Source organism: Cotesia glomerata, linkage group LG2 (assembly GCF_020080835.1).
Source record: "Cotesia glomerata isolate CgM1 linkage group LG2, MPM_Cglom_v2.3, whole genome shotgun sequence".
In the NCBI taxonomy this organism is placed as follows: Eukaryota; Metazoa; Arthropoda; class Insecta; order Hymenoptera; family Braconidae; genus Cotesia; species Cotesia glomerata.
This window is the reverse complement of record NC_058159.1, coordinates 25,539,602-25,559,328: the sequence shown is the minus strand read 5'-3', so window position 1 is coordinate 25,559,328 and position 19,727 is coordinate 25,539,602. Positions and strand designations below refer to the sequence as shown.

The 19,727-nt window shown below is 29.7% G+C and overlaps 1 protein-coding gene and 2 long non-coding RNA genes across 7 annotated transcripts; 2 read left to right on the top strand and 1 right to left on the bottom strand.

The window, feature by feature from the left end:
- Positions 1–1,246: 1,246 nt before the first annotated feature.
- Positions 1,247–3,091, top strand: LOC123260030. Its single transcript, XR_006508377.1, has 4 exons — positions 1,247–1,641; positions 2,052–2,081; positions 2,172–2,694; positions 2,919–3,091. It is a non-coding gene; the product is annotated as an uncharacterized LOC123260030 (long non-coding RNA).
- A 1,271-nt stretch (positions 3,092–4,362) lies between these two features.
- On the bottom strand, positions 4,363–8,177 carry LOC123260029. 5 transcript variants are annotated; one of them, XR_006508373.1, is made up of 4 exons: positions 7,968–8,177; positions 7,740–7,905; positions 7,135–7,597; positions 4,363–5,649 (listed from the first exon to the last, which is right to left on the bottom strand). It is a non-coding gene; the product is annotated as an uncharacterized LOC123260029 (long non-coding RNA). The 5 variants fall into 5 exon arrangements; XR_006508375.1 differs by having other exon boundaries at positions 7,135–7,384; positions 7,479–7,597; positions 7,740–8,172; XR_006508376.1 differs by having other exon boundaries at positions 4,363–5,048; positions 5,119–5,649; positions 7,740–8,165.
- Positions 8,178–11,949: 3,772 nt separating this feature from the next.
- On the top strand, positions 11,950–15,024 carry LOC123259082 (DNA helicase MCM8-like). Its single transcript, XM_044719349.1, has 4 exons — positions 11,950–12,049; positions 12,163–13,880; positions 14,745–14,891; positions 14,965–15,024. Exons 1-4 carry the CDS (start codon positions 11,950–11,952, stop codon positions 15,022–15,024), a joined length of 2,025 nt encoding a protein of 674 aa, XP_044575284.1.
- Positions 15,025–19,727: the final 4,703 nt, after the last annotated feature.

Sequence of the window (19,727 nt, the reverse complement as noted above, 5' to 3'; positions counted from 1 at the left end):
AAAATCTATAAGGAAGTATAATAAAGCATGAACCTGCCCTCCAAAAAAAGAAATCAATGGAACGATTTATCTAATGATTATTAAACCATTTGTCCGGTAGTAATTCAAGCATGTGATCCTAGACTTGTATGATATTTAAAATTTTTTCCAGATGTCTACATATCCGAGCCATTATTATTATTATTATAAATGCTCGGATGATTGAAGTTTACTATGTGGAATTTTGCCAGCAACTCACTCACCGTGGCCTTCAATGTCTTTACCGGTAAATAAACTCAATAAATCAAGCTTTATACTGTGATATTATTACACTGGGATCTGGTATTACTGCCGAGATTTGATGACGTTATTATTATTATTTTTTTTTTATCTAGCTTCCTCATCTAGCAAATAAAATAATATTTTCTCAAGAATTAGTCACCACTTTTAAAAAAAAATTATACATTATTAATAAGAAGAAAATGATGACTAATATGACAATAGTTCGCTAAAAAAGTTAAGTAGGCTGGATGACTTGTTGATATTTTCGAAGATTGCATCAATAGTGAGTCAATTTTAGCGATAAATTCGTGGCAACAGTAATAAGCTACTGTATATACTTGTATAAAAATCTACATTTCCAATACAATCAATAATTACGTAAGTTTATTATTAATTTTTTTTTTTTAACATCCTTCATAAATAATATATTACTATACGTGGCTTGCATGTGTAATGTTGGTTGTTTATAAATAATATTTAATATGTCCTAAAAATGATTTTTCTTCTTCTCTTCTCTATTCTCTATTGTCAACTCAACAATCACCTTGATCTATTCACCTCGACGTCTTTATCTTTTCTTCTTGTTCCATTATATTTTTTATCAAGAAGTTATTATTTCTTAAATTTTCTCCATCGTGTTTAAAAGCATGTGTATGACATACAAAATTTGAATAGATATTTTTAAACGATAAACACTGGTGTCATATTATCCATTTAAATGTTCCAACTCAATATAACACATAATACTTATCATCATCATATAATATTTATTTACTTATACATTAACAAAATAATCTTCCTACTTATTATTACACTTTTATGTGTATATAAATTATTCTGTGTAATTCATTAGTCTTCGTCCTTAGTAATAAAATTAATAAGCATAAGCATGACGCATTATTCCTCAGCTTCCGTATCATACCACACATTAAATAAGAATATTTTTTAGATGAAGAGCGAATAAAATAAACATAATTGAAGGATATAAAAAATGAAAAGATATTTAACTATTGACATTATGCGATTATTTTCACTGAATTTTTTTCTTAAATTCTGGGGATCTTTAATCTTTGATACTCAGTAAATAGAAGCTGGGAATCTTGAGAGTACACTGACTTCATTTATTTCCCAATTAACCAATAAAAAATCAACTGCGTAGAATGAAGGAACAGCATTGAGTAGACGATCCACGAGTTGGGTGATATGATGACTCTAAAACACCGCTTTGACATTCTTGCACGTTGTCCATAATTTTTCACCCGAGACTAAGAGCAACAGCTAACTGGGGGGAAGACAAGATGTTGATATAAGTAAAAACGAGGGAAACATATGAGTGAAATATGCTGTTGAAAATGGGAAAAAATAATTTGACCTAGTTTTGTGAGTATTGATGCACTGAAATGCTAGAGAATAAATGAAGTAAATGTGTTTTTTAATTAGTTAATAACTAACGCTCACGCGTAGCTTATCATCAGCGATCCAAGATCTTTCTAACATTCTTTTTTAATTTATTTATTACTAGTACAAACCTCGGGTATGATCAATAAGATCTGCTGTAGAATTAAGTTGTATACAGACGATGCTTGTGTTTTGTGTATACCTTGATTTAATCATCCTTCAATTCATCTCTAATTATAACTTGCTGTTTTTTTTATTTTTTTTATTTTATACAACATAATAAAATTTATCTTAATTAAATTTTCATTATCTATTTTAAGAATTAAATATTTTTTAATTAAAAACTTCTGTAAGATTATTAAATTAAATATTTTTACAATTTATTTCTTCAGGAAGTAATGGAAAATTTACTACGACTTAATGTAAGTCATATTTATAAATATATTGTTATATTTAAACTTTTGAATTCATCTATATTTTAAAAATAATTATAATTATTTTTTTTTCTTTAGATTCTTTCTCTACACGATTTGAACTATTGAGAAGGTCTAAAGTTTTCTAACATCCATAAAAAAATAATGTGATGTACTTAATGAAGCGCAATCGTTAGTACCTTAGAAGGTACAACGGTGGTTGTCGAACCCATCATTGTATATTACCAAAGGCCGCGCCTATAATACTATTTTTCCGCTCAACTTCCTACTGGGCCACTATTACTAATACAACTAAAAAATATACTAATAAAGTATATGGAAAAATATTGGTATCTGGTCTGGTATATATGAGTAGAGCTCGTGGGCTCCTGAAATAGAATCGTGAAAGAGGAATTAAGTCTCATATGTGTGTGCTGGTACTACGGGTTCTATTCTATTCAACTATTGCACACAATAACATCAGGAAGGGGTATGAGTACACATTAACGCAAACTAGAATGAGAATAAGAGGCGAGTCGGCGGAATTGAGCAAAAGAAGAAAAATAAATAAATTAATAAAATAAAAAAAAGAAAATTAAGTGTAGAATAAAATGAGAATGAGGTCAGTCCATTGATCTATCTGTCTATATATATTTTTGATAACACATTAGAATTGATAGTTTTTTTGGTTTTATCTTCTCTGACTCTTTTGATCTATTTAAAGCTTCTTTTTTTCCATAATTTTTCTATAACTTCAATTGATCATTGAATTTTCATTTATTAGATCATATCTTCAACCTGTAATTAATAAAAATGATTTCAAAATATTTTTTTAATTAATTTCAGATGTGTAAAAAATGAAAAAAAATTGATGGATAATTTTAAACTAGAATTTTTGTTTATATTTCACAATTTCAAGAAGAAAACAGACCGCATTAATTGAGTACAGGTCAAGCTATCATTAATGAGTTGTTTAAGAATGAATATATGGATGTGTGCAAAATATATATAAATAAATGAAAAAGAAGAAGAGATTAAATAATGACGACAGATGAAGATGACAACGCATGTGATCCGTGAAAATGATCTAAAATCTTTTTGTCGCAAACCTGATTTTATCAAACATGTGTTATATCAAAGCGATGTATCCGTATATTATATGTATACAGTGCCGGATACTGAATTTATTATAGATAGACTGTTTAGTTGGTTGCTCTTTGAGGAGGAGATTAAGATATTGGCGGATGAGTCATATGATTAAACTCGCTCGTATATATTTGACATTATTTTGTTCATTCATTATTTAGTGTGTCGTAATAAATTTAACTGTTACATATACGTATGAATGTGAGTGTGTGTGTATAGGTGAATAATTGTACAATTTAATTCTATAGACAAGAATTCATGTCCCCTGTTTAACTTGCGGATAAACGCACACAAACAAACTCGTAAAAAGTCCCAATAATGAATAAGGGAGGATCTCATACTATTCACCGTATAGTACTTTTATATTATATATAGTATAGATGTATTGTATATAAAATAAAAGAAGGGCATGCATGCGAATGCTCGCGTGTAGAAACTATCACTTTATCCGTGATTATGCGAATCACGAATAGAGCTGAGCATTGTTACTTCCTGTGAATTAAATATACAAATCACTGTCTCATTTTAAATGCAAGGAATTCACACGTACTTTCATCAAATTCTCATTAAGTTACCTTTATTACTATGTTACTGTAACTATTATTATAACTATAACTATTATACATTCACTGTAACATAGCGGAATATTAAATGCATACGTTATGTCGCTAAAAAATATAAATGAATAGTCTAACGTATGCGTGACCCAGTGAGCGTGACTCTCGTTGAAATGAATCTCTGTATATTTGTGTATGTATGATTATTAATAACCATTACCACGTGTCAATAACTGACAGTTAAATTTAATAATGAGATCAGGCGAACTGAAATACTTCCGTACTATTTTTTAAACTACGTGATGGTAAAATATACTTTTATAATTTATGTGAAGACAATAATTATAATAGTCGACAAAAAAATTTTTATAAAAGCTAAATTTTATTATAAAAAATTTATTTTATTTACTTTTAAAGTTCAAAGAATCAGCTATTTATAAAAGAAAATTTTTCTCAGCACAAGTAAACAATTACTAATCAATAAATAGGTCATTAACTCATTGCTTATTATGTAATAGAATTAAAACAATTTAGAATTCTTCCTTTCGCTTAAATTTTAAATTACAGATTTAATAATGACTAATTACTTAGTAATAAGTAGTAACAATTTATTAAAATTTTTAATATTAATTCCCAAGGGGATACAATTTTTATAACGTCGAGATAATTCTACTATAAGGTAACATTTAATTACGTAATAATTACTGGAAGCGATACAGTGCCTGTAAAATAATCTTATAATAATTAGTTACTTCGATTAATTGCACGGTAATGTTACTTATCAATCATAAATATAATTAATATTGCTTTTACAATCTGTAATTTATGAACAAAATTTAAAAAAAAGTTATACGTCTCTTTTTTCTAAAATTAAAATAATAGTAAGAATTTAATGATTAAAAATTGTACTATTATTAATCATTAATGTTGTTGGATGTTAACTTGGCCTAATTTCATTTCTACACTTGTTAAATATTTAAAAAAGAAATAATGTAAATGAGTATCGTGTTGGATAATTGTTTACTTAGATCGTGATTACTAAGTCACATTAATATATAAACTTACACTCTCTTAATTATTAAAAGTTGTTTTAACACGCAAACTTATTACGTGACTTGGTACGCCGTTACTTTACACCCTTCAATTTGACGTTTTAGGGTCTCAGTTTGTGATGCCAAACAAGTGTACTCAACACTCTAGACTAATAAACGCTTGCGTCTATCGATCATTTTGCTTTTAAGTCGAGTATTCTCTTCATTCCATTTCAAGCAATCTATAAATACTTTTACAGTTAATATTAGTATGTAATCTTAAATACATATTCTTCCCATTGATATTAATACCATTGATCATAATTCACAACATAATCTTGTGATAAATCAATTTCCCAAAAACTTGACTTGGTTATTTTTTAACCTTCGGTGGATTCGAACCTGGGCCCTTTGCGTAGCTATTATCGCAAGTAAAGCCTGTAAATAAAAGGTTGATAAAAATCAAAATCTCGTGCGCGCAACCAATTCAGTAGAATTGTTTTCGTACATATGTCTATATGTCCGAGACAAAAAATAGGGCCTGGGGATACGGAAGAGGGATGGGGATTATAAAATAATGTCTTTCATGAAGCGTGTGCACACGTGGTGCGGTGTCTGTAAGTTGGATACATGCTACGTACACATTTGTGTCATATCTCTTTCCATCAGGGGCTGGGTGAGCGAGTGAGTAAGCAAGTAAATGAATAACTAGGGCTGCAAAATATAATAGAAACGGAAGAGAAGACAGCAAGCCATACGTGGACTCAAATTGAACGACCAGGGGGTTTTCATATGCCAGCAGGGCCTGAAGCTCGTTATGGTGACGCGCAGATAGAATTTCATCTGGAAAAGGAATAAAATCATTAATATTGGTATATGTTGGAAGTTATGAATAGGTAATCGTGATTATTAAGGTTTTATATTTATAAATGAAATACACCGCGGTTAATATTCATATATTTAGTCTTTATTTAAAAGACTACGTTTTCGAGAAGCGTCCTTACGCTTGAGAGAATCGGTTTGTACTAACTTAAAAACTAATAGGAAACATTTACAATGAGGTCTAAGCCTCTTCTTAAGAATCGTAAAATTACAGATGTTTGACTAAAAATATATGGGTGATTCTCTGTAAGGACGTCTTAAATCTGTAAAAAATTGTCCGACCAAATTATTTTTGATTTTATTAGAAAAAAAATTAACAAGAGCTACATGTAGTTTTGCAAAACTATCAGCTTAATCATAATAAATAAACAGCCGAATTAATTTTTGCTTTTTCGATATTTGTGTATCTTTTGCCATATAACATGACAAGGGACTGCTTTTTTTATCTAATTGAGAAAAATCAAGCAAACTATTTCAATGCATTCAACTTTTCAAGTTCTCAATGAATGTTTACATTAATTAGAATAATATTAAGACTTATGGATCCAATTTTATAAATAAATTATAAATAAAAATAGCTGCCAGGGGACTGAGTTTTGAAATGACCCAGACACATATTTCCAGCACAAACGGTGCTTTGATACTAAATAAAATGGCGATAAAGCGCTAACAGCCCTATGGTTATTAACTCAAGGCTAGTTAGATCCTTATAAACCTTACAAAAGGTAAAATAACACACTGGATTTTTTTTTTTGGCTTTGAACTTCTGGCAGGGGACTGATCTTAAAATGCCTGGGACGAACTTTGGTTTAATGAATTTAATGAAACAAATTAATTTTCGGTACTTTTTATTAAAGAAGATTGTTAGTTAACTAATCAAGTTTATAAACATTATGGACCAAATTATATATTATTGACGAATAACTTAAAATTTAATCTTAAAGTTTTAGTTTTGGGAATGGGACAGCCCAGGGGACTGACATTTCGGTGGTTTACGAATTTATAACAAAAAAACCAAAATTTATTTCATTTTAGTTCTCAATGCTCCAGATAGAAATGTTTTTTTACTTTCGTAATAAATTTTTTTTAGTAACAAAATAACAATTTTTTTAATAAAAAAATGCCTGGGACAGCAAAAAACATCCTTACAGAGAATCACCCATATGTACAACTTCGAAAAGCAAAAGAGTCCTTTGTGTGACCCAAGTATTCGGGGTCATAAAACAGAGGTAGGACTTACTTTTCCCTTTCGAAAATATTTTCAACTAAATATTAAGTTTCCTTAAACATAAAATCTAAGCATAGAGTAAAATACTAAAATAAAAAATAATTTGTAAAATAAGATTCAATTTTTACTCAGAGAAATTCAACAGTATTACTCTACTCGAATTTTTAAATATTATGATACAATAAATATAAATACAAAGGAAGAAAAGTAGTACTTACCAAATACATCTGGAGAATCCCAACTATAAGTATCACAAATCCGGTTTTCACTTTTATTTTAATTTCTTATTAACATTTTATTAAGTATGTTTATTTTTTTGAGCTGTATTACTTATCGGCTTTGTAGTAATTATTAATAATTTATGTTTCTTGTTGTTTAGCATACCTGCGCTAAAACGGGCGAAGGAGATAAACAAGTGATTGAGCGACATCAATACCGAGTTGCAAATTGCAAGTTGGAAGTTGGAAGCTTTATTGGATGATTAAGCAATTTATTATTGTCTATTACTATCCACCTTGATGCTCTTGGTCTTAGTCTTGGGGAAAGGCTGCTCAATACTTACTATATTTCTTAGTCAATTAGAACCGGGATTGGCTTGTAGGTGTGGTACAGTACATGTCTTGTAAGATGTATTATGCCATTGGAATAATACTCAAGATATTGAAGATCAATAAGTACGAACTGAAAAAATAAGTTGTCAATATTTATTCTTTAGTTAGAATTAAAAAAAAAATAACTGAGTTGTGTAGCTATTTTTTTTTTTTTTTTTTTTAATTAGATTCATTTTTTAATATTAAGTAAAATTAATAATTAAAGGTGTTACATGTTGATAAAGATTAAAAAAAATCAATGATTTGTTCCTTGATAAGATAATGAGCAGATTATGAAAATTTTCTCAAGAACTCGACGATTTACTGCTTAATATATGCAATTCGTATGAAGATCCGTTACAAGTCCTTGAGAAGAAATAAACGAGGCAGCTTTTAGAACTTTAAAAGTAAAATTATCTTCATTATAATCGACGCTAGTTTCCACTAAGCTGACTACTCACATACTCTCTTGATTTCTCGGACACAAAGTTCTCGGTTACTTACTCCTATTTGTGTTGGCGGTGAATTAGTAGTCGTTACCTTGAGGATCTACTAGCGGATTACACAATTTTAAATATGATTATGCTTGTTATTGAATTATATGTTTTTCTTAGATAATATACCGGCAAAAGAATAAATATATAAATAAATAAATAATTTACAGAATGGTATTAAATAATCAATGTAAAATTCCTGTCATTATTGTTTAGTTAATAATTACTATTTATATTTTTTATAGTACTTACATACTTCGCTAATAATATCACTGTGTGCTTGTATATATTTTATGTTCTATGTATGAGAAGATTATGTAATCATATGTATCAGAGGACAATTATGGAAAGCAGAGATGTGTGATATTTTTATTGCGTGATAGCCGTATGAGTTTTTATGAATGTTGCAGTAAAAGACGAGTTGTGTACTCGAAATGATGCAACTTAATAATTAAACTGACACCATGTGACATTCCACTGATTAATATTATTTAAAACATCTCTTTACTTTATTATCTGTGTCAAGTGTATTTAATTAGAGCTTTATTTGTAAGTTATGGTATGTAAATGCATTTTATTAATATTTTATCGCTTTATTTAATTAATGAGAATACTCAAGTACTTAATCTAATTTTCAATTTATTTAATGATATTGAAATCAGCAAACATCTAAAAATTTTTTTAATTTTTTTAACAAATTAATTTTGAGAAAAAAAAAATATTTTTTTAAATTCCCACTAATAATTTTTTTTTATTTTTACTTATGGAATTTTTTTCAATAATTAAATTATTTAATAATTTCATTGTTTTCAAATTTTAAAAAATTGTCAGATGTCTATTAACTTCAGTATCATTTTATTTAGCTTAATCTAATGCTTTCATTTAAACAAGGATCCTGATAGCCATGCTTTGATTAACAGCCGAGACCAGTGATTGCAGTTTCAATCGGCTTAGCGAAACGAATGGAAATTTTGAAAAAACGTTTTTAGAGATAATAGATAATTTAATAAACTATTTCACCACAAAGCGTTTTTTTCAAAAATTTCATTCGTTTCGTGAAACCAATCGAAACTGCAATTGCTCTGCTGTTGGGAGTGCGACAGAGATAGTTCCGTTGAACTCCGTGAGAGCAAAGCGAGAAAAAGATGGTCTCGCCTGTTAAAAGTAGTTGGATTTCAGCAGTTACAGTTAAGTTGACATCAAGTTTGCGGTAAATTTTTATAGTACAACAGTTGTAAACAAATTGACTAAAATCTACAACCCCAATTTGAATACAAGTTAACACCAAACTTTTGGTTAAATTTCCTTTCAACTGTACTATAACTTTACTACAATTTGGATAAAATACTTGTACTGCAAATCTTGACGTCAAATGCAGTGTAACTTGTAGACAACTTAAGTAAAAACGTTTGATTTGCAACTCTTTTCATCAAGTTGGCTACAAATTTCGGCAATAGATTGAATAAAAGTTTGAGTTAAGGTGGCTATCAAGCCACTATTAGTACAAGCCACCCACCATGTGTCTGCAAGGCAGGAACAGCACCCCCAATACTTCGTTATAGCAAATTATGCATATAAGGGCGTCATCAGCACTCTTGTTGACCGGCTTAACTTCTGCATCTGGTTTCTTCTCGGGGTTTTCTTCTGGTTTCTCAATACTCGCTGGTGGCTCAAATCTTTCATCAAAACATACGTATTTAGTGTGCGTGGTTACGAAATATTTCACTTTTTATGAAATTCCTAAAATCTAGTCCTAGTAGATAGCTACTAGGACTTTTAAAAAAAATTGAAGTACACAATGACGCACACCAAGTACGTTCCAAAATTGTTTCTTTTAATTTTTAAATTTACAACAAAATTTTTTTTAATGTCCAAAAATCATATACAACCATATCGGTTACTTGGATTTTTTAATTTTTTATTTTATATCTTTTTGTAAAGAAATAAAAATTTTTTTTCTTAATAGCCTTATGAACGTGGACTTGGCGCGATTTTTTTACAGTGAAACTGTTTTTGTTCGGATTTCAGTATTTTTTGTAATTATAATAAAAATTGACAATTTTAATTTAATACACTTCCGGTGGCAAACTATCCCCTTTAAGCTATAGTTCATGTAAAAGTTATTCTTGCGCCGCCTGGCGTGTGTAATTGCAAGCTGTCAAATATCTTTTTTTCACTGTAGTTTCCCATCTATTATAAGATTAGCATGCATCCTTATATTATTTAGTCTCTGGCCGTCCGCTTTTTACATAAGAAAAAAGTTAAAATCTAAAAATCTGGGTCGCTATAGTTTGTGCTGATTATTTTTAATAATTTTAAATAGAAATTATAAAGATAATTGATAATAATCAAGTAATACGCGTAATAAAAAGCATTAACTACTATTATAAAATATCATATAAAAAAAAAATCAAAATAAATTTGAAAAAAAATTTGTAACCAGAAAAGTCCGTCTCTTATCTTCAAAGTATAGTTACTACAGTAAGTCTAAAAAGTTTGGAAAATCCAAAAATGCATGCCTCATAACGCTCATTCATTTTTTAAGAAAAAAATTAATTATGTAATTGATTAAAAAAAAAAAATTATAACTAAGCAATTTCTTACAGAGTATTTTTTATTTTTTTTTAAATATCGGCGCCTTTTTTTCTTGTCATATGCGCACGCAGTCTATAAAAATCTAGCTTCATCAAGTGGCGCCATAGTTCTCACGTGACAAACAAGAAAAGTTCGTTTGGCTTTGTACGGTTGTATCGTAGTGAATTTTAATAAAAATTCAATTAAAAAAAAAAAAATACGTCAGCTAGGCCACTGATATGAAATACGGACCCAGTTTATCGAATTCTTAAACTAATAAAAAAGATCCGGTCTTGAAATATCAATTTGTTCGGGAGTAATCGTTGGTACATCCAAAATGGGGTGACATCCGGACGTCCACGTAAAATTTTTTTCAAAACGTTTTTTTTTTTCAAAATAGCAACATGAAATGATTTTAGAAAGTAAAAGATGGTTTAATTTAAGTGTTTTTTCGGTGTACATCTTTATATTAATGTATAAGTGTAATATGGTTGTGATAGAGGCATTTAAAGATCACAAAATTGCTTGACCTTGACGAGTCGAGTATAAAGCACAATCTCACGCGCTTCGCGCTATGAGGCGTGCAAAATCTCACGCGCTTCGCGCTATGAGGCGTGCAATAAGGCTTTCAACAAAATAAATAAATATCCACCAGATGGAGGCATTATTATAGAATTTTTCTCAATAATTAAATTATTTGATAATTTCATTGTTTTCAAATTTTAAAAAATTGACAGATGTCTGCATGTTTTTTTTAAATTTATTACCACAATAAATGACATTATTTTATTTACAAATTAAATAATAACATTGAAGTTGACAGACATTAGAAATTTTTTTAGAATTTTATAGCAATCAAATTATTATGAAAAAAATTTAATAAGGAAATTCCACATGTGAAAATTAAAAAAAAAAATTATTAGTGGAAATTTTTACAAGCGGTTTCATTTTATTAAAATTAATTGGTTAAAAAAAATTGACAGTTTTCAGCTAACTTCAGTTTCATAATTTAATACCATCGTAAATTTTGATTTTTTCATCATTTCATCACCCACTAGTGACATCTAGCAAAGCATTAGTTGTGATTTTCAATTGTTTTTCTTGGAATCAACTAGGTAATTCAAACATCTAATTGTAGCAATTATATAAAAAATGTATCATTGTTGCCAAACAGCGTCACCATTGCAATTATGTAATATACCAAGATTAAAAATGGAAGCAATTGATGCAATAGGTGATAATTTTGACGCTTATTCTAGCGAGCCAGCCGTTAAGAAGCAAAAAGGTTTGTAATAATTGACTCATCCAAATCAAATTTTCAATTCATACCTCTCATATTTATAAAAAAATTTTTTTAGTTGCTCGAGAATCAAATATGAAAGAAATTTTCGATAATTATAAACATCTTGATGTTTATTTTCTTAGTAAACAACTTGAATCACGTTATTATGGTTATAAATTATATTTTGACTCAGGTAATAAACTAACCGATTAGTAATTTTTATGATACGGAAAATTGCAGTCCAACAGTAGTGAAATTTTATAACTTAAAGTATAAATAGTAATGATTTAATTGTGTTTAATTTAGGCGTTGATTTAGATGAAGAATTTATTAAAAAAATAGATGCTTCAATAAAATTTTTGGTTAGAAACTCTGATATTTACGCAGATTCTTCAACTGAAGCAAGCTTATTTAGCGTAAGCATCCAACGTTTTTACGACGATGAAATATTTATGAGTAAATGGAAAACCTTTAAAGAAAACATTAAAAATTCTCCGGCAGAAACTTTAAATTGTTTGGGACTTGCATTGTATCAATGCGTAGCCGAAAAAAAATTTAAAGATAGCACTATTAACTCGGTATGCTTACCGAAATTAGAGGTCAAAGTATTTGATTATGAGTCAGGCGAGTCTATTGATGATTTACCAGAATTATGTGACAAATTGTTGGAAATACACGGTCGAGTTACGAAAATTAAGCAACCTAAGTATCAAATTGAGTGGTTACTATTCTTATGTACTCGCTGTTTTAGGATAGAAACAGTCAAACAGGTAAACGGAGACTATACGCCTCCAAGAAGATGTCAGAATTGTGGCAAGCGTAAATTTAAAGCTCAAAGAGACTCGCCTTTTACTAAATCAATAGCTTTACAATATATTCAATTGGAGTATTTAGCTCCTATTGAGGATGATCATGGTAATAGTCAGACATTGAAGATGCTGGATGTTAAATTATTGGGTGATTTGGTTAATACTTGTTCACTTACTGACAATGTAAAAATTGTTGGAGTACTCAAAACTTTCAAAAAATACAAGGGAGAATTGTTGGCTACCAAATCACTTTACTTGGAAGCGGTGTCAGTAATTAAAACTCCACAGCCTGATACAGCTTTCGTTTTAGAATTAAATGAAGATGATAATAGTATCATCGATAAAATTCGAGGAGAACCTGATATATTTTCGTCATTAGTAAAATTATTTTGCCCTGAAATTTACGGACATGATATGGTTAAAGCTGGTTTGCTATTAAGTTTATTGGGAGGAAGCGAAAGTGAAGAAATAAAAGGCGATATTAACGTTCTTCTTTTTGGCGATTCGGGAGTTGGTAAGTCAGTGTTAGGTAGAACTTGTGCCCAGGTTGCACCCAAAGGTGTCTATGTTAACTTGACGCACAATACTTTGTTGGGGGTTAAAGTAAAGCCAGCAAAGAAGAAACAAAAAGAGCCTACTCTTGAATCAGGAGCACTGGTGTTGGCTGATGGAGGCTCTTGTGTGATTGATAAGTTAAGAAAATTATCATTAAAACAGTCTCAGGACCTCTTTGAAGTCATGGAAGATCAGAGTTTGTATGTACAGAGATTCGGGATTAATCGGTCGATTGCTGTAAAAACGTCGATTGTTGTTGCATCTCAGCCTATAGATGGTAAATATAATTACATGAAGACATTTGAGAAGAACTTGAATATTAATAAAGTCATTTTATCGAGGTTCGATTTGATATTTTTGATGTTAGATCATCCAGGTCCGAGTTTTGAAGCTTTGAAAGCTACTCAAATTTTAAATGGCAAAAGATCAATAAATGATCAAGATCAATTTTTAGCTGAAAAAAAATCAGTTAGTCTAGAGTTGATTTCTAAAGTAACATTGCAGAAATATATTGCGTATGCTAGGCAGATTAAAGCTCAATTGTCCGAAGCTTCTGCTATAGTTTTAAAAAATTACTTTGTTGAGAATAAACAGAAGAATTACTTCCATGAATTGCTTTGTCATAATAAACATTTTGAAAGCTTAATACGTCTTACTCAGGTATTTTTATATTTATTTTAAGGGGTTACATGGGTTTCACGGTTTTAAAAAATCGATTTTTTTTTTTTAATGATTTATTAAATTCTAATAATGTGTAATAATTCTAATTCTTTAATGTTTTATTAATTTTTATTAAATTCTACAACATCTCTAAAATATTGTCCTAAAGTTTCAAATCGATCTGAATAATAGTTTCGGAGATACAGTTTTAAAAAGTTGCGCGTTCAAGGCGATATTGTATTATCACTTAAAACTTTAAACGCGTTTTTCTCAAAACTATGTTTTCAAAGACGGTACCCACGATTTCTCGAGAACTACAAAACCGATCTTGATGAAATTTTAGACAGGTCTTCAAGATATAATTTACAAGGTCTTGAACGAAAGATTTTTTTTTTTCAATTACAACTATTTTAAAAAAAATGCTGCGAAATTGTAACCAAAATTTTAATTTTTTTGTAAAAACCTCTGCCTAAAATCCAATTTTCATTTTTTTTTCTTTCGTTCAAGACTTAGCTTGAAGTCTTAACTAAAGCACACATTTTTTGTTTTACACGACAAATAATCCTGCTAGGAGTTCTGCTGATCACGCGGATGCATCTTTTCTCAGAGGGCACGCCGGAAATGACGTCACATTAGCGGAGTTTTTAATATTTTTTTTTTAATTTTAGTAATCCCTTATTAAACATATATCTTTAAGACAATAAAAATATATATCTTTAAGACAGTAAAAAGTTTGAATGAAATATTTCATTTTTTTTATTAAAAAAAAAATTGTTTAAAATAGGCCATTTTTTCCCGGAGGGAATCCATGTAACCCCTTAAGTATTAATTATTAACTCTCATTAAAATTGATTTTTAAAATAGGCAAGAGCTAAATCGGAACTACGCGAAGAAGCTACTGTACACGATGCAGAAGAAGTCATTAAGATACATAAATTTACAATAGAAACTTTGAAAAAAGTTATTTTATCGTCGCGATCAAAAGACCGATACCAAAAATCACCAAGTGAGGTAAAATTAAATTTTTAAAGGTTGTAATAAAATTTTTTGAATATATAATATAATACTTATTTTTTAATTTCAGGATATTCGGCTGTACTTTAAAAAAATAATTAAATGTGATAATCCTCAAACAGAACAATGAATTTAATAATTATTGTTTGTTATTTATTTAATTCTGTTTATTCAAGTTTAATATTTTTATTCAATTAAAATATTTATTGTTGTCATAACAATAAGGTTTAATAATCAATTTCGGAGCTTTACGTGAGTATTCATTGTTTATTTATTTTAAATTAATTGAAAGACAATTGTTCATATTTATATTTAATAAATTGTTATTTCTTCGCGTTTACTCATTAGCTTTCCATTGTATTAGTCATAAAGATATGATTAAGCATATAAACGGGTATAAAACTGAGCAATTATGTGTAATGGTTAATTTTACAGCAATGTCATGCTTTAATATACATAAAATTGAGAGACATTACACGTACTTGAAACAACGCAATTTAATTATTAAATTGACACCATGACACGCTAAGTGGTGAATAATATGCATATATTATATCAAGTATTTGAAGCGAATTATCTTTATAGTAAAATGTAATTATTTTGTCATAATTATGTTATATCTAATATGAAGTCATTATTTATTCCGACCTTTCCGGATATCATTAAATATAATTAGAGCATAATAGTAATTTTATTTTCTAGATACAAGGAAATAACATCGAAATTTTGTTATAAAAATTGTTGACTATGTTTTATAAATTTTTACCTCATCATCTAATTAACGAACCTTGGTACTTTTTGTTAATTCATTATTTATTATGTTTTCTTGTTTGTTATCTTCAAAACAATTTTTATAGATTACATACTTGTTATAAAAATTTCGTATTAGTAGCTTAGTATAACATGAATGTATACTTACGGTAGCCATTGGACTGATGCTTAAAATAAGTAAACAAACATTTTTACACTTTTTAATAAAAATTAAGTAGTATAAGGATATTAGGTGAGTTAAAAAAATAAATAAAAGTCATATAAATAATTTGTTTTCAAATGTTAATCGTTAATGTTATTTCAACGTAGTCTTTAATCGTTTTTTAATATTGCCAGTCCGAACACCCGTCAACGCATATCATAAATTATATTTATAATGAACTTATTTGTTTATTTTTATTTTTTATTTTATTAGTCAATACGGTATCATTAATATTATTCTGTGTATTTTTATATATATATACATATTCGTACAACGTATTACATATCTAATTTCACAGTCTAAAATTAAGCGGGGAGGTAAAAGTTGTTGAAAATTTATTTTTTCAATGACAAAATTTACTATTAGAATAAAGATAAGTAATAGATTTAATAATTATCTGAATTATTAATGCATTCAATGTTAGAGTTTACTTAACGAGGACTTTTTTTTTCATTTCTTCTTCATGTATTTAGTTAGGTATTTATAAGATTAAGGTATAAATTGTTTATAGAACAAAGAAAATTTAATCTTATCAACTATGTAAGATCATTGCAGTGCTGCAAGTAGTTTTTTGGTTTTTTAAATAATTATTTTCTTCCCTTGTCTTCATTTTAAGACTTTACAATTATCATTACTTCATTCTTATTAATTTATTTTAAATATCATTAAACGACAACTAGATAATTGTGGTATGTACAATAAACAATGTACAGTTATTTTTTATCATAAGTCTACAAAATGCAGGGTGATTTTTTTTTTCATTGTTGTATTTATTCAATTGATAATCGTTTTCTGATAATGATAACATTAACACACCTATTCACTACAAAATTATTATTATTAAATGTTATTATTATTATTGTTATTATTTATTATTATTCTTACAATAACATATTAATAATATACTTCTTTAAATACTATCGCAGTAGTTAAAATTATAATATTATTTGTTATAAATAAATGAATTAATGTTTCCAAAAAAGTCCACGATCACCGCAGTCACACAGTTAAATACTTCTATAATATATTATTTATACTTATATAGACTTAATCAAGTGCCATGCACAATTAACTTAATAACTATAATCAATTAATTAATTACACCGGCACACAAAAAAAAAAAAGTTGTCTGTACTTGGGACGCGCCACATATATTCCCATGTAATTTGACCCGCTGAACCCGAATTTGAGGTCCGTTTGGCCCCTACACCCTAGGATTTTGAGAAAACTGTAAAAAACCGAAAAAAAACGGGAAAATTGGGGGTTTTGGTGATTGAAAAATTTTTTTAGATTCTAACTATGCATGATTTTCATGTATTTCGATCTGCTTTATACTTATCTGAAGTGTACTCAGACCAGCAGCCATTAAAAGTCTAAGTAAATCCCGAAAAACCCATGAAAATTGCGAAAAAACAAAAATTCCCCAATATTGTGATAAAAAAAATGTATTGAGCTAAATATATGATGATTTTCATGTAGGTTTATCCACGACATACAAATCTCCAACTTTCACACCCAAGACGCATCGAACACATCCCACAAATGCGCAAAACACCCCGAAAATCGAACAAAAATCAACTGTAATATAATAAAAATCGACTTATTATTCAAAAATAAATAAAAAATCATATCATTCGATCTGTGGTGCATAAAAAAAGTATTTCGTCTTAAGACTTAAAAAATTAATTTTTCGGAAAATATCATCAAAACCCTTTGGATTTGAATTTTAATTGTTCTCCGCTTATATCTCACCCTTTTATCTTCAAACGTCCTGCATAAAGGGTTTCTCTTTCGTTTCCTCTTCTTCGGGTAAATCTCTTCAGAGTCCAACAATGATCTACCATCATATTGACATCCACTCATGTTTTGATGGAATGTTTCTTCTCTTTCTTCACTGAAATTACCAAGATTTTCAGGAAAGTGTGAAAGATGAGATTGTAAATAGTGCAATTTTGTATTCACATTCCCTAAAAATTTCGAGATACTTCCTTAAAACTTCCCCAAGCTGCTCTCTCAATCTTGTGCATCTCATACTCAAGATTAGCATCCTGAATTGAGTCCGAATTTGGGGTACATAAAAATTCCTTCTTTCAATTTATTGTCACTTATAGCTGGAAATTTTTCGTCCAAGTACTTAACACAGTTGCCATTTTTATCGAGAGCTTTGACAAAATGCTTCATAAGGTCAAGCTTGATATAAAGTGGTGGCAGCAAGTACTTGTAAGTGATTAATGAGAGATTCTCGCATAACGTTGTGAGAACCATGATTCAAATTCTTTCTTGTTGGCCGTTCTTTTCTACTGTAGGGAATTTTCCGATCGTGACTATCCTACAAACATACAAGAAGGGATATATTGTGAACCAGATTGTTGGCTTAACTAGTGTAGCAATTTTCAGATCACCACAAACTTTTCAATGATTTTTGGTCAAATGAGCTACTGGAGTCGGTGCTTTGAGACTTCGCTTAGACAAAGCAATGAAAAACTTTCACTCCTCGTCCTGAAAGTGTTCGGCTTTAACTCATCAATCAAACTTCTTACATCTGAACAGTCCACTAATGAATTTTTCGCCGTTTTAAAAATGTTATCAGATTTTTTTCCCTATCACGATAAAAATAAGCTGTTGTATTTTTAGTTAATAAATTTTTTTTCTTTAAGCTGATGTTTCAGGGTTTTCACTTCTAGGAACTTTTGGGCTCAGAATCGATTTCTTGCTTAAATGCTTGTGCCTGTAACCAGGGCACCTCCACGTGGTGACGGCGGGCAACAGGGACCGTCTGGCATAGTCCCTGGGTTAACGGCTTGAATGCCGTCATGGCAGGCACAAGTAATAAGTGTTTTACGATGCAGGGACCCGGAATCCCAGTATCGGCGTCTGGTCAGAGTGAGAAAGCAGGCTCGCAGGCGTCGTCATCAAGTGACTGCAGCTCTTCATTAGTGGGTGACTTGGCTTCTGAAGCGTTTAATATGACAAGAAGTGTCTCTCACATATGTAACAAAAACTCCAATTGCTTCTGTTACATATGTGGAGAATTTGAAGTAACGAAAAGTCGTAGATCTTTTTCAAACAAATTGAAAAATGTCTACGAAACCTGCTTCGGTATCCAGATTACGAACTGGGAAGCAACTTGGGTACCACATTCACTTTGCAATCGGTGTCACACGATGCTTACTCGTTGGGAGCAGACGAAAAGTAAACAGTGCTTGAAATTTTCAAAACCTGTGATTTGGTCTGCACCAACGAGTCAAAAACTGCTATTTTTGCACGACGGAAGTTTCAGGTTTTTCTTCGACAACCAAACATAAAATTCAATATGCCAACGTAACATCAGTTGTGCCAGCAGAAAAAGTTTTGAATGTCGAAGAACCTGCAGCTCCTGAACCAGTGAATGAACATAAAGAGATGGAAGTTGAAGATAACTTTGAAGAAATCGATCCTGAACCCGAAGAGATCCATTCTGAGGATGAAGAATACATCCCGAGTGGTGTTCCTAGAAGTAAAGACCCTGAAGTCTTCGATCAACTTGAATTGAATGACCTTGTACGAGACTTAGGACTATCTAAGGTAAAAGCTGAACATTTAGCCTCAGCTTTAAGGAAAAAACATTTATTAGCTAAAAATACAACAGCTTATTTTTACCGTGATAGGGAAAAAAGAGTTCCGGAAGTATTTTACAAAAGACAGCGAAAATTCATTTGTGTACTGTTCAGATGTAAAAGGACTGATCGATGAGTTGAAGCCAAACACTTACAAAGACGAAGAATGGAGGCTTTTTATTGACTCCTCTAGGCGAAGTCTTAAAGCTGTGCTTCTTCATAATGGAAACTTATTGGCACCGATTCCAGTAGCTCATTCGACTA

What these genes read in the sequence shown, in the direction of transcription:
- LOC123259082 (XM_044719349.1), top strand. Translation starts at nt 11,950, where the DNA reads ATGAAAGAAATTTTCGATAATTATAAACATCTTGATGTTTATTTTCTT. An exon ending in TAAATTATATTTTGACTCAG is followed by an intron (nt 12,050 to 12,162) that starts GTAATAAACTAA and finishes TGTTTAATTTAG; the next exon opens with GCGTTGATTTAGATGAAGAA. An exon ending in ACCAAAAATCACCAAGTGAG is followed by an intron (nt 14,892 to 14,964) that starts GTAAAATTAAAT and finishes TTTTAATTTCAG; the next exon opens with GATATTCGGCTGTACTTTAA.